This window comes from Bombina bombina, chromosome 6 (genome assembly GCF_027579735.1).
Source record: "Bombina bombina isolate aBomBom1 chromosome 6, aBomBom1.pri, whole genome shotgun sequence".
Lineage (NCBI taxonomy): Eukaryota > Metazoa > Chordata > Amphibia > Anura > Bombinatoridae > Bombina > Bombina bombina.
Genome location: NC_069504.1, coordinates 957,281,027 through 957,296,530, shown reverse-complemented (window position 1 = coordinate 957,296,530; position 15,504 = coordinate 957,281,027). Strand labels below are relative to the sequence as shown.

Here is a 15,504-nt window from a genome sequence, read left to right as displayed (position 1 = left end):
TAACCAGTCCTGGAACAAGGGCAAGCAGGCCAGGAAACCTGCTGCTGCCCCTAAAACAGCATGAATTGAGGGCCCCCGATCCGGGATCGGATCTAGTGGGGGGCAGACTTTCTCTCTTCGCCCAGGCTTGGGCAAGAGATGTCCAGGATCCCTGGGCGCTAGAGATAATATCTCAGGGATACCTTCTGGACTTCAAATACTCTCCTCCAAGAGAGAGATTTCATCTGTCAAGGTTGTCAACAAACGAAACAAAGAAAGAAGCGTTTCTACGCTGCATACAAGAACTATTGTTAATGGGAGTAATCCATCCAGTTCCACGGTCGGAACAGGGACAGGGGTTTTACTCAAATCTGTTTGTGGTTCCCAAAAAAGAGGGAACTTTCAGACCAATCTTGGATTTAAAGATCCTAAACAAATTCCTAAGAGTTCCATCATTCAAAATGGAGACTATTCGGACAATTTTACCCATGATCCAAGAAGGTCAGTACATGACCACAGTGGATTTAAAGGATGCTTACCTTCACATACCGATTCACAAAGATCATTACCGGTATCTAAGGTTTGCCTTTCTAGACAGGCATTACCAGTTTGTAGCTCTTCCATTCGGATTGGCTACAGCTCCAAGAATCTTCACAAAGGTTCTAGGTGCTCTTCTGGCGGTACTAAGACCGCGGGGAATTTCGGTAGCTCCGTACCTAGACGACATTCTGATACAAGCTTCAAGCTTTCAAACTGCCAAGTCTCATACAGAGTTAGTACTGGCTTTTCTAAGGTCACATGGATGGAAGGTGAACGTAAAGAAAAGTTCACTCGTTCCACTCACAAGAGTTCCCTTCCTGGGGACTCTTATAGATTCTGTAGAAATGAAGATTTACCTGACAGAGGACAGGTTAACAAGACTTCAAAGTGCTTGCCGCACCCTTCATTCCATTCAACACCCGTCAGTGGCTCAATGCATGGAGGTAATCGGCTTAATGGTAGCGGCAATGGACATAGTGCCATTTGCTCGCTTACACCTCAGACCACTGCAACTATGCATGCTAAGTCAGTGGAATGGGGATTACTCAGACTTGTCCCCTTCTCTGAATCTGGATCAAGAGACCAGAAATTCTCTTCTATGGTGGCTTTCTCGGCCACATCTGTCCAGGGGGATGCCATTCAGCAGACCAGACTGGACAATTGTAACAACAGACGCCAGCCTTCTAGGTTGGGGTGAGCGTCTGGAATTCTCTGAAGGCTCAGGGACAATGGAGTCAGGAGGAGAGTCTCCTGCCAATAAACATTCTGGAATTGAGAGCAGTTCTCAATGCCCTCCTGGCTTGGCCCCAGTTGACAACTCGGGGGTTCATCAGGTTCCAGTCGGACAACATCACGACTGTAGCTTACATCAACCATCAGGGAGGGACAAGGAGCTCCCTAGCAATGATGGAAGTATCAAAGATAATTCGCTGGGCAGAGTCTCACTCTTGCCACCTGTCAGCAATCCACATCCCGGGAGTGGAGAACTGGGAGGCGGATTTCTTAAGTCGTCAGACTTTTCATCCGGGGGAGTGGGAACTTCATCCGGAGGTCTTTGCCCAAATACTTCGACGTTGGGGCAAACCAGAGATAGATCTCATGGCGTCTCGACAGAACGCCAAGCTTCCTCGTTACGGGTCCAGATCCAGGGATCCAGGAGCAGTCCTAATAGATGCCCTGACAGCACCTTGGGACTTCACGATGGCTTATGTGTTTCCACCCTTCCCGATGCTTCCTCAATTGATTGCCAGAATCAAACAGGAGAGAGCATCAGTGATTCTAATAGCACCTGCATGGCCACGCAGGACTTGGTATGCAGACCTGGTGGACATGTCATCCTGTCCACCTTGGTCTCTACCTCTGAAACAGGATCTCCTGATACAGGGTCCTTTCAAACATCAAAATCTAACTTCTCTGAAGCTGACTGCTTGGAAATTGAACGTTTGATTTTATCAAGACGTGGGTTTTCTGAGTCAGTTATTGACACCTTAATACAGGCTAGGAAGCCTGTTACCAGAAAGATTTACCATAAGATATGGCGTAAATACCTATATTGGTGTGAATCCAAAGGTTACTCTTGGAGTAAGGTTAGGATTCCTAGGATATTGTCTTTTCTACAAGAAGGTTTAGAAAAGGGTTTATCTGCTAGTTCATTAAAGGGACAGATCTCAGCTCTGTCCATTCTGTTACACAAACGTCTGTCAGAAGTGCCAGACGTTCAGGCTTTTTGTCAGGCTTTGGCCAGGATTAAGCCTGTGTTTAAAACTGTTGCTCCGCCATGGAGTTTAAACCTTGTTCTTAACGTTTTACAGGGTGTTCCGTTTGAATCCCTCCATTCCATTGATATAAAGTTGTTATCTTGGAAAGTTCTATTTTTAATGGCTATTTCCTCGGCTCGAAGAGTCTCTGAGTTATCAGCCTTACATTGTGATTCTCCTTATTTGATTTTTCATTCGGATAAGGTAGTTCTGCGCACTAAACCTGGGTTCTTACCTAAGGTAGTCACTAACAGGAATATCAATCAAGAGATTGTTGTTCCTTCTTTGTGTCCAAATCCTTCTTCGAAGAAGGAACGTCTTCTGCACAATCTGGATGTAGTTCGTGCCCTAAAGTTTTACTTACAGGCAACTAAGGAATTTCGACAAACGTCTTCCCTGTTTGTCGTTTACTCTGGTCAGAGGAGAGGTCAAAAGGCTTCTGCTACCTCTCTTTCTTTTTGGCTTCGTAGCATAATTCGTTTAGCCTATGAGACTGCTGGACAGCAGCCTCCTGAAAGAATTACAGCTCATTCTACTAGAGCTGTGGCTTCCACTTGGGCCTTTAAGAATGAGGCCTCTGTTGAACAGATTTGCAAGGCTGCAACTTGGTCTTCGCTTCATACTTTTTCCAAATTTTACAAATTTGACACTTTTGCTTCCTCGGAGGCTATTTTTGGGAGAAAGGTTCTTCAGGCAGTGGTTCCTTCTGTATAAAGGGCCTGCCTATCCCTCCCGTCATCCGTGTACTTTTGCTTTGGTATTGGTATCCCAGAAGTAATGATGACCCGTGGACTGATCACACTTAACAGAAGAAAACATAATTTATGCTTACCTGATAAATTCCTTTCTTCTGTAGTGTGATCAGTCCACGGCCCGCCCTGTTTTTTTAAGGCAGGTAAATATTTTTTAAATTATACTCCAGTCACCACTACACCCTTGGTTTCTCCTTTCTCGTTGGTCCTTGGTCGAATGACTGGGAGTGACGTAGGGGGGAGGAGCTATATGCAGCTCTGCTGGGTGAATCCTCTTGCACTTCCTGTTGGGGAGGAGTAATATCCCAGAAGTAATGATGACCCGTGGACTGATCACACTACAGAAGAAAGGAATTTATCAGGTAAGCATAAATTATGTTTTTACGTGCACAGGTTAGTGCGTTGAAAGTACATTTTCTCCTGTTAAGTGTGGTCAGTCCACGGGTCATCATTACTTCTGGGATATTATCTCCTCCCCTACAGGAAGTGCAAGAGGATTCACCCAGCAGAGCTGCTATATAGCTCCTCCCCTCTACGTCACCTCCAGTCATTCTCTTGCACCCAACGAATAGATAGGATGTGTGAGAGGACTGTGGTGATTTTAATTAGTTTATTACCTTCAATCAAAAGTTTGTTATTTTATTATAGCACCGGAGTGTGTTATTTATTCTCTGGTAGAATTTGAAGAAGAATCTACCTGAGTTTTTTCTATGATTTTAGCCGGAGTAGTTAAGATCATATTGCTGTTTCTCGGCCATCTGAGGAGAGGTAAACTTCAGATCAGGGGACAGCGGGCAGATTAATCTGCAAAGAGGTATGTAGCAGTTTATTATTTTCTGACATGGAATTGATGAGAAAATCCTGCCATACCGTTATAATGTAAACTCAGCCTTAAATGCAGTAGATGTAGCTGGTATCAGGCTGTCATGTATGTATATTTTCACACTTCAGTATTCTGGGGAATGGTACTTCACTGGATTTATACTGTATGCATAGACTTAACCTAATTTGCAGGGACTTGCAATAGGTTTTAAATAACAATTAATTTATTGAGGTTAAACGTTTTTTTGCTGGCATGTAAAATCGTTTATTTCTCTGAGGTACTGGGTGAAAAAATGTTTTGGGCACTATTTTTTCCACTTGGCAATAGTTTTTGTTTAAATTAAAGCAGTTTTCTGATCTCTCTCACTGTTATGTGTGAGGGGGAGGGGCCATTTTTGGCGCTTTTACTACGCATCAAAAAACTCAGTCAGAAGTTCATTTTCTTCCTGCATGATCCGGTTCATCTCTACAGAACTCAGGGATCTCCAAAGTTTGTTTTGAGGGAGGTAATCATTCACAGCAGAGCTGTGAAGATTGTAGTTGACTGTGATAAAAATGTTTATTTGTGTATTTTTTCTGCTGTCAGGGTTAGTTATCCTTTGCTAATGGGAACAATCCTTTGCTAAAATTGTGTATTTTTTACAAAGATTTGATGCTGTAACTTATTTATTTTCAACTGTCATAATTTTTTCTGTGCTTCTTATAGGCACAGTTTGTTTTCATATTATTGTAAATTACTTGAAAAGCATTTCCAAGTTGCTAGTTTATTGCTAGTGTGTTAAACATGTCTGATTCAGAGGAAGATACATGTGCTATATGTGCTAATGCCAAAGTGGAGCCCAATAGAAATTTGTGTACTAATTGTATTGATGTTACTTTAAATAAAAGTCAATCTGTACAAACTGAACATATTTCACCTAACAACGAGGGGAGAGTTATGCCGACTAACTCGCCTCACGTGTCAGTACCTGCATCTCCCGCTCGGGAGGTGCGTGATATTGTAGCGCCGAGTACATCTGGGCGGCCATTTCAAATCACATTACAGGATATGGCTACTGTTATGACTGAAGTTTTGGCTAAATTACCAGAACTTAGAGGCAAGCGTGATCACTCTGGGATGAGAACAGAGTGCGCTGATAATATTAGGGCCATGTCAGACACTGCGTCACAGGTGGCAGAACATGAGGACGGAGAACTTCATTCTGTGGGTGACGGTTTTGATCCAAACAGACTGGATTCAGATATTTCAAATTTTAAATTTAAGCTGGAAAACCTCCGTGTATTACTAGGGGAGGTGTTAGCGGCTCTGAATGATTGTAACACAGTTGCAATACCAGAGAAAATGTGTAGGTTGGATAAATATTTTGCGGTACCGGCGAGTACTGATGTTTTTCCTATACCTAAGAGACTTACTGAAATTGTTACTAAGGAGTGGGATAGGCCCGGTGTGCCGTTCTCACCTCCTCCGATATTTAGAAAAATGTTTCCAATAGACGCCACCACACGGGACTTATGGCAAACGGTCCCTAAGGTGGAGGGAGCAGTTTCTACTTTAGCTAAGCGTACCACTATCCCGGTGGAGGATAGCTGTGCTTTTTCAGATCCAATGGATAAAAAATTAGAGGGTTACCTTAAGAAAATGTTTGTTCAACAAGGTTTTATATTGCAACCTCTTGCATGTATTGCGCCTGTCACGGCTGCAGCAGCATTTTGGTTTGAGTCTCTGGAAGAGACACTTCAATCATCTACACTAGATGAGATTACACACAAACTTAAAGCCCTTAAGTTAGCTAACTCATTTATTTCAGATGCCGTAGTACATTTAACTAAACTTACGGCTAAGAATTCCGGATTTGCCATTCAGGCACGCAGAGCACTGTGGCTAAAATCCTGGTCAGCTGATGTTACTTCTAAATCTAAATTGCTTAATATACCTTTCAAAGGGCAAACCTTATTCGGGCCCGGGTTGAAAGAGATTATCGCTGACATTACAGGAGGTAAAGGCCATGCCCTGCCTCAGGACAAAGCCAAACCTAGGGCTAGACAGTCTAATTTTCGTTCCTTTCGTAATTTCAAAGCAGGAACAGCATCAACTTCCTCTGCACCAAAACAGGAAGGAGCTGTTGCTCGCTACAGACAAGGCTGGAAACCTAACCAGTCCTGGAACAAGGGCAAGCAGGCCAGGAAACCTGCTGCTGCCCCTAAGACAGCATGAATCGAGGGCCCCCGATCCGGGACCGGATCTAGTAGGGGGCAGACTTTCTCTCTTCGCCCAGGCTTGGGCAAGAGATGTTCAGGATCCCTGGGCGTTAGAGATCATATCTCAGGGATACCTTCTGGACTTCAAATCCTCTCCCCCAAGAGGGAGATTTCATCTGTCAAGGTTGTCAACAAACCAAATAAAGAAAGAAGCGTTCCTACGCTGCGTACAAGATCTTTTATTAATGGGAGTGATCCATCCAGTTACGCGGTCGGTACAAGGACAAGGGTTTTACTCAAATCTGTTTGTAGTTCCCAAAAAAGAGGGAACTTTCAGGCCAATCTTGGATTTAAAGATCCTAAACAAATTCCTAAGAGTTCCATCGTTCAAGATGGAAACTATTCGAACAATTTTGCCCATGATCCAAGAGGGTCAGTACATGACCACAGTGGATTTAAAGGATGCTTACCTTCACATACCGATTCACAGAAATCATTACCGGTATCTAAGGTTTGCCTTTCTAGACAGGCATTACCAGTTTGTAGCTCTTCCATTCGGATTGGCTACGGCTCCAAGAATCTTCACAAAGGTTCTGGGTACTCTTCTGGCGGTACTAAGACCGCAAGGAATTTCGGTAGCTCCGTACCTAGACGACATTCTGATACAAGCTTCAAGCTTTCAAACTGCCAAGTCTCATACAGAGGTAGTACTGGCATTTCTAAGGTCGCATGGATGGAAGGTGAACGAAAAGAAGAGTTCTCTCTTTCCACTCACAAGAGTTCCCTTCTTGGGGACTCTGATAGATTCTGTAGAAATGAAGATTTACCTGACAGAAGACAGGTTAACAAAGCTTCAAAATGCATGCCGTGTCCTTCATTCCATTCAACACCCGTCAGTAGCTCAATGCATGGAGGTGATCGGCTTAATGGTAGAGGCAATGGACATAGTACCTTTTGCACGCCTACATCTCAGACCGCTGCAATTGTGCATGCTAAGTCAGTGGAATGGGGATTACTCAGATTTGTCCCCCACTCTGAATCTGAATCAAGAGACCAGAAATTCTCTTCTATGGTGGCTTTATCGGCCACACCTGTCCAGGGGGATGCCATTCAGCAGGCCAGACTGGACAATTGTAACAACAGACGCCAGCCTACTAGGTTGGGGCGCTGTCTGGAATTCTCTGAAGGCTCAGGGACTATGGAATCAGGAGGAGAGTCTCCTTCCAATAAACATTCTGGAATTGAGAGCAGTTCTCAATGCCCTTCTGGCTTGGCCCTAGTTAACAACTCGGGGGTTCATCAGGTTTCAGTCGGACAACATCACGACTGTAGCTTACATCAACCATCAGGGAGGGACAAGAAGCTCCCTAGCAATGATGGAAGTATCAAAGATAATTCGCTGGGCAGAGTCTCACTCTTGCCACCTGTCTGCAATCCACATCCCGGGAGTGGAGAACTGGGAGGCGGATTTCTTAAGTCGTCAGACTTTTCATCCGGCGGAGTGGGAACTTCATCCGGAGGTCTTTGCCCAGATACTTCGACGTTGGGGCAAACCAGAGATAGATCTCATGGCGTCTCGTCAGAACGCCAAGCTTCCTCGCTACGGGTCCAGATCCAGGGATCCGGGAGCGGTTTTGACAGCACCTTGGACCTTCGGGATGGCTTATGTGTTTCCACCCTTCCCGATGCTTCCTCGATTGATTGCCAGAATCAAACAGGAGAGAGCATCAGTGATTCTAATAGCACCTGCATGGCCACGCAGGACTTGGTATGCAGATCTAGTGGACATGTCATCCTGTCCGCCTTGGTCTCTACCTCTGAAACAGGACCTTCTGATCCAGGGTCCATTCAAACATCAAAATCTAACTTCTCTGAAGCTGACTGCTTGGAAATTGAACGCTTGATTTTATCAAAACGTGGGTTTTCTGAGCCAGTTATTGATACCTTAATACAGGCTAGGAAGCCTGTTACCAGAAGGATTTACCATAAAATATGGCGTAAATACTTATATTGGTGCGAATCCAAGAGTTACTCATGGAGTAAGGTTAGGATTCCAAGGATATTGTCTTTTCTACAAGAAGGTTTAGAAAAGGGGTTATCCGCTAGTTCTTTAAAGGGACAGATTTCAGCTCTGTCCATTCTTTTACACAAACGTCTGTCAGAAGTTCCGGACGTTCAAGCTTTTTGTCAGGCTTTAGCTAGGATCAAGCCTGTGTTTAAAACTGTTGCTCCGCCATGGAGTTTGAACTTAGTTCTTAATGTTTTACAGGGTGTTCCGTTTGAACCCCTTCATTCCATTGATATCAAGTTGTTATCTTGGAAAGTTCTGTTTTTAATGGCTATTTCCTCGGCTCGAAGAGTCTCTGAGTTATCTGCCTTACATTGTGATTCTCCTTATCTGATTTTTCATTCTGACAAGGTAGTTCTGCGTACTAAACCTGGGTTCCTACCTAAGGTGGTCACTAACAGGAATATCAATCAAGAGATTGTTGTTCCATCTTTGTGTCCTAATCCTTCCTCGAAGAAGGAACGTCTGCTACACAATCTAGATGTAGTCCGTGCCCTGAAATTTTATCTACAGGCAACTAAGGATTTTCGTCAAACGTCTTCCCTGTTTGTCGTTTATTCTGGTCAGAGGAGAGGTCAAAAAGCTTCGGCTACCTCTCTCTCTTTTTGGCTTCGTAGCATAATACGATTAGCCTATGAGACTGCTGGACAGCAGCCTCCTGAAAGAATTACAGCTCATTCTACTAGAGCTGTGGCTTCCACTTGGGCCTTTAAGAATGAGGCTTCCGTTGAACAGATTTGCAAGGCTGCAACTTGGTCTTCTCTTCATACTTTTTCCAAATTTTACAAATTTGACACTTTTGCTTCTTCGGAGGCTGTTTTTAAGAGAAAGGTTCTTCAGGCAGTGGTTCCCTCCGTATAAAGAGCCTGCCTGTCCCTCCCGTCATCCGTGTACTTTTGCTTTGGTATTGGTATCCCAGAAGTAATGATGACCCGTGGACTGACCACACTTAACAGGAGAAAACAAAATTTATGCTTACCTGATAAATTAATTTCTCCTGTAGTGTGGTCAGTCCACGGCCCGCCCTGTTTTTTATGGCAGGCTAAAAAATTTTTTGGATTATACTCCAGTCACCACTGCACCCTTGGGCTTCTCCTTTCTCGTTGGTCCTTTGGTCGAATGACTGGAGGTGACGTAGAGGGGAGGAGCTATATAGCAGCTCTGCTGGGTGAATCCTCTTGCACTTCCTGTAGGGGAGGAGATAATATCCCAGAAGTAATGATGACCCGTGGACTGACCACACTACAGGAGAAATTAATTTATCAGGTAAGCATAAATTTTGTTTTTTTGCACACGAGTGAAACCAGACGCACGTAGACTTCAGGACTTTGAATATAGCGAATATAACTCCCATTCACTTTCTGGTTTTTCTGAATATAACTTCTCCCCTTAGAATTCAATAGAAAGCCTAAACTACATGGTCAATAGTTTTAAAATGATGTGTTCTAATGAATTAATGTCATTTTTAAACTAATATCGTTCTTTATAGCAATAGTTCTACAGTCTTTTCTAAATGAGATTTTTTTGTTTCATTAATTTGGTGGTAATTATTCACTTTTACTTTGAAATGACCATCCTGAACTATTTGGTCTTCCCAACAGCATCATAAATGCAAATATTACCAGTAGGATATATACACTTTTGTACTATGTCTTACACAACCCTATGTGCTCATGCTTTTTAAATTTCTTGTGATGGTGACAAAACATTTTCATAGAATTTGGATAAAATAACAGTCTAGAGAAGGGGTTAACACATTTATTTGAAATTTAGAAGCCATCCATACTATTGAGGAACCAGACACATAATTGTTTGTTAAAGGGACATCCCAGCCAAAATCGGAATCCATATGGATGCGTTTCAGTTTTGAATACAAGCATTTTTGTAATATTCATGTATTACTGTATACTGTATTGCTTCTAAAAAGAGCTTTAGCTGTTTCAAAAGTGTATTTAAGTATTAACCGTGCACCAGCATTTTAAAAAGAGCACTTGCTCAGAGAGCCTAAATTGCTTGTACCATCTGGTAATGACTCAATTTGTTAATTGCTGACCTGACAAGAGCCCCACTGCTCTGAGCAGCTGTAGTATTTACAATGCTGGTGCACTGAGAATATCTAGCTATTCTTCATGTGCACATGCAGAGAAAAAAAGCTAACACTAAAACAATAACTTTTACTAGAAGCATTTTTGCCAATATACTGTATGTATTTTGCAAATTTGTTTCTATTTAAAGATGTAATTAATCTATGTGCATTTATATTTTGACAGGATTGTCCCTTTAACTATGGAATGATTTTACACAGACTTGTTTATATAAGAATCCACAAAACTAGGAACCACTAATAAAACTTGAGGAGATTTGTTCTGAAGTTTTCTATTATTTTCATCTGTTAAAACTTTAGAGAATTATTGTTTAAACTGTTTGCCTTTTAAACATTCTTTAACTCCAGAACCAGTCTACTTTGTCTCTAGTTGTTTGCTATTTCTTGTGTCTGTGATGGGCAGCCAGTGACACTCAAATTACAGCATATATTGTCCCTGTATTGTCAGATGTGTCACACTAAACCCTTAAATTGATCCTTTAGCAAAAGTCAATTATATTAGTAGTAGTTGATAGGCATTGCATCTGTTTTGGGCTGAATAGAAATCAGGCATTGAATATTGATCCAGACAAGATAGATCAGGGCCTAAATAGATGCCTATGATTTCTGCATTAGCTCTCCTGCCGTCAGTTGTGCACTACTGGTCTGTGTTGTAAAGTAGAAGAAAGGGATTTTTTTTTCTTTTTATTAGTAGCATTTTTTTATTTTTACCATTTCGAGGGATCCTTTTTTTTTTTTTTTTTTTTTTTTTTTTTCTCTTTCTTTCAAAACTGACACAGTTTCAAAACCCTTTTTTTTTTCCTTTGTCATTTGCTGTTTTCCACTATCAAACAGTGTTTTTTTGGATTTGTTTTTTTCATGTCCTTAAAAAAGCCAACCTACTTGCCATCTGCTCTGCTGTCTTACTCTTCTAAGCAATCTGGGAGCTGGATATAGAAGAATATATTTTACAAAACTGTGGATCATATATGTAAGAAGAATTGTTATTTTAAGCTAAACCAACGTTTTGTTTGTTGAGTTGTTTTTGAACCCTACTAATACTGTTTGCAACATACATGCAGTTGTTTGGGGATTGTAAATTATTTTCTAATATGTTTCAGTTACATTTTGTACTTTTCATCAGTACTTAAAGCTGAGCTTTGTTTTCACATGCACATGAAATAACTTGAATAACTATGATCTTATGCATACAGACTAACAGTATTGCTTTGTTTTTAAGTGGACATAAGAGCAGATATATCTGGTTAAAACAATGTTTTTTTTCATAGATTGATTTGTTTCACTGCTCATCTCTGACAATATCTATTTTTCCTTGTAGCAAACCGGAAAGCAGGCTGTGCTCTTACCTCACTGCTAGCGTCTGAGCTGACTAAGGAAGACGCAATGTCCACTGTAGCTGCCAAGAAGAAAAAAAGCAATGAGAAGGACTTAATGGAAACAGACATAGGAATCCATGAAGACAGCTCAGACATGCGTACACGTGCAAATTAACTTTCTGACTTTAATAAGCAGTTTCCAACAAAAAAGGAATATAGGAAATATTAAAGTGGTTTTATTTAAGCAAGAAGAGTCACTTCCAAATGTCAAGAGTTGGTGGGCAAGGAATTTCTCCATTCAGTCTAAAATTTTGATAGTTCATATAAGAGATGATCTTTCTCATTGATGTCTTTTATCGTTTGAAATTTTTATTCTTCATCTCAAATGAGAAATGTGGTAGAGGCTATATCTTCAGCTTGCTATGTGATACAGGCCTAAACCATAAGAACAGCATGCTGCATATAACAATGTGTGCTAAGGAAAGGAAACTCTGGGCTATATTCTATGGAGAGTTCTCTAAAATACACAGTATTCTGCTAACCAAAGTATAAAATACGATAAACTGCCTTATCAAAATCATCTTTTATTTTTGTATATACCCCTCCTGTTTAGAAAATACTGATATCAATGTATTGAAAGGCCTGTTTATTTTATAGAATATGGATTACAATGTATTTGGTATCAAAAACTGTATAGGTCAAATATGCATATTGTCTATCAGCCTCTGAGTTACCGCCACTTATTTTACACAATGGGTTCCTTTGTCAATTAATCTTATCAAATTTGTATGATAGTATGCTTAAACGGTTAAGCAATCATTATTTGTTCAAAATGGTACTTTTTACCTTTCAATGCTATGTCTTTTTTGTATTTTTCTTTTTTTTTCTCTTTCTTTTCATGACAACATTATTGGGCATATCATAGCTTAATAAGATCTTTGACATAAAGTGAGACCAATATCTTAATTTTATAGGAAATATCAATAAGGACCATGACATCGGAACTAAGTAATCCATAAATATTGGCAATGACCAAAAGTTATACCAGTATAGACCATGACACTGTAACTTAGTGATTAGACCTATATCTTTGTTAATTTATCTTGCAAGTAGCACCCAGGACTTCATATTACAGCACCTGCTTTCTAGGAAAGTGTTGCTGCCCTTGCCTCACTTTCTCCTGTTACCTTTATTACATTATCCTGTTTATGAGTTAGCTTGGAAAACCCATGCAATCTTTCTTTGTATGCAGTTGCATCAATGTAAATCAATGCAATGCATGAACCATACATTCCTTTTGCACAGCCATTGTTTAAAATCAGGGTTTTATCCTGCTAAGTTACTTCTCGTTGCTAAGCAATCTCTTTGGAAATGTATCTATTTTTTTTTGTAATTTTTAAGTAAATTGATTGAATGTAAATTAAATTACATTGTGGAATGAGATAACCATAGTACATATCAGGCTAGTTTATGAATTCTACTTGGGTACTGGCAAGCCGTAAGATCCTCAACTTCCTTTAACTTGGTGATATTGGTTTATTGTCATGCTTCTGGTAAAAAAGGCCATGAAACTGAGAATAAATGGGTATGTTTGGCCCTAACATAAAAAGCATAACATAGAAACTTTATAATAGGTTGCTATTTAATATATAACAAACATAAGCATATACACACTTGTACTTATGTATACTCCAAAGTCAGCTCTGGGGCACGTAAAGGAGTCAATCGCAGGGTAAAAAAGAATAGAATAGAACATGGTGTTTTTAAAATAGGAACCTATTACAAAGATTCTGTATTAATTAGAATAACTTAATTTATATTGGCTGTCTTATTTTCCTTTAAGACTACAAATCTGCAGCTATAAGATTTAGTCAAACACTGCAATGATATCCTTTTTATTTTAGAATATTAAATTTCTCAAATGCTGGAATATCATTAAACAGTTTTTTGTTTTATGTATTATATAAATATATTACAAATGTATAGGTTTATTGTATTTTAAGAAATGATTTCTAGATCTTCTTGGCAGCAAAAGCTTAGGTTAATTGTGCCTCTTGGTAACTGTTATCTATTTGTGCTGTATCAGTACCAGAGGGGTTCAATATGAACACATGGAAACTAGCAATGAACATGTATCACATCCAAACTGTGTCTTATAAGTTACACTATTTCTTGTAACTAATATGTGTTCAGATATTGATTTACCAGAATTCATAACAAAGATTTATGTACATTTTTCACACAATGTTTTAAATTTTCTGTAGTATGTTGCACGTGGCAAGTTATCTTTGGATAATGCATTATTGTGAGTTATAAGCGGAGAGAGAAAATGATAAATCTTGAGGTAAGGAACAATTCATGTAAGTTTGTATTTACAAAGTGTTCCTTTACCACAAGGCTTTTTGTTTTCTGTACTAGTCATATCTGATTTTGGAAATAATCTTGTGCCATCATTCTACTTTGTAAATAAAGACCACAGTACACAATTCATTTTACAAATACACAAACTTTGTTCCAGCTGAGTTTCTTGGTAAGTGCTGCACAAGCCTAGTTTTTAAATTACATTGCTAATTCGAAAATCACTTCCCTTTGTCACGGATTGTGTACAGTGCAGTATTTCTTGTTTAGATGTTGTAACCCAAGAAACTCACTGAAATGCTGCTTTGGTGAAATGCTTTTTACTGTAGACAACAAAAATTTGATCTGCCAAATTATATTTTTGTTTAAATATTTTACTACAGCCATGTTTTCTGCGCAACTATGTATACATCAATACGCAAAGGAGCTACAATCCATATTAAAGCTTTTGTTGCTAGTCTACTGTGTTTATTTGTTTAGTTAGGAATTATAGCATTTTATTGGAATTTATTTCTGCTCATAAGTAAGGAGATTGCTATGCATCTGAGATGAGGCTTCAATTGGATTTTAGAGGATGATTTCTTAGTCTTCAGGAGTGGTTTTAGATTATTTATTCATTTTTTTTTTTTTGCCATAATACTCAAAAGCTTGGGTGACGGGTGGTTCTCAAAAGCTGTAACAGTAGCCTCAATCATAGGGCATCAACAATGCAAGTGCAGGTCACTGCAGCAATTTAAACTAGTTTTTTTGTTTGTTTAATTTACACCAAGAATGATGTTTTCCTTTATTATCTGCCAAATGCACACTTATGACATCCATCTGAAGATCTAAGACCTGTAAAATATTGGAGTATTTTTTAAGCACTAGTGGATTATCTCTATTTAGTTCTGCCAACATTTATTATCTTACACCTTTTCTATTCACGTCCAAAATTGAAGGAAAAGATTAACGTAGACCTATTTGTATTTTTTTATTATTAAAGCAATCCATTTTTATTTTTGCAGAAGATGTACCATACAGACATACATCATATACTGTATGTGACACACTCTTTAGGACACACTGCTTGATTGCCATATTTGATTTGGCTTTACAGCATTCATTTAAAAGTACCTGTGTTCTTATTTTTTTATTCATTTTGTTTTCAAAGTACTAGAAATGAAAACATTCAAACCAGGCTATACACTTACAGTATGATTTTTTTCAACATTGTGGAAATTTACTTTATATCATTGAAAAATACATGCTTATCCTACAGATATGTGGTCTTTATTTTTCTGGGAAATGTAATCAGATTTATTTTTTTTGTTCTTTCACATGTTAATAAAATAAATCAACTGATTTTGAGTGCTTTACTAATTTTGATACTCCTTGTTACATTTGGTTAATTGGAGTTTAAGAAAAACATTATTACAGATAGCAACAAGTACCTCCATATATATGAAGTATAAAAATAAATCATTGGAAACGGCTTATTACTGTAAACTATTTGACATCTTTAAAAACTATATTGGGATGGAAAACATTTCATACAATAGCACACACGTTAGGGAAGAGGTTACAAGGATGTCTGGGTCAGCAAAACCAGAAATATGATTTGAATACATTA

General features: G+C 39.4%; 1 protein-coding gene across 1 annotated transcript in view; it reads left to right on the top strand.

Annotated features, from left to right (window-relative positions):
• DIAPH1 (diaphanous related formin 1) overlaps positions 1-15,237 on the top strand; it is a gene marked incomplete in the record, with an annotated part of 803,068 nt that extends 787,831 nt beyond the window's left edge. The window contains 1 exon segment of the mRNA XM_053718607.1: positions 11,540-15,237. Within this exon segment, the coding sequence (XP_053574582.1) occupies positions 11,540-11,578 (39 nt within the window).
• Positions 15,238-15,504: the final 267 nt, after the last annotated feature.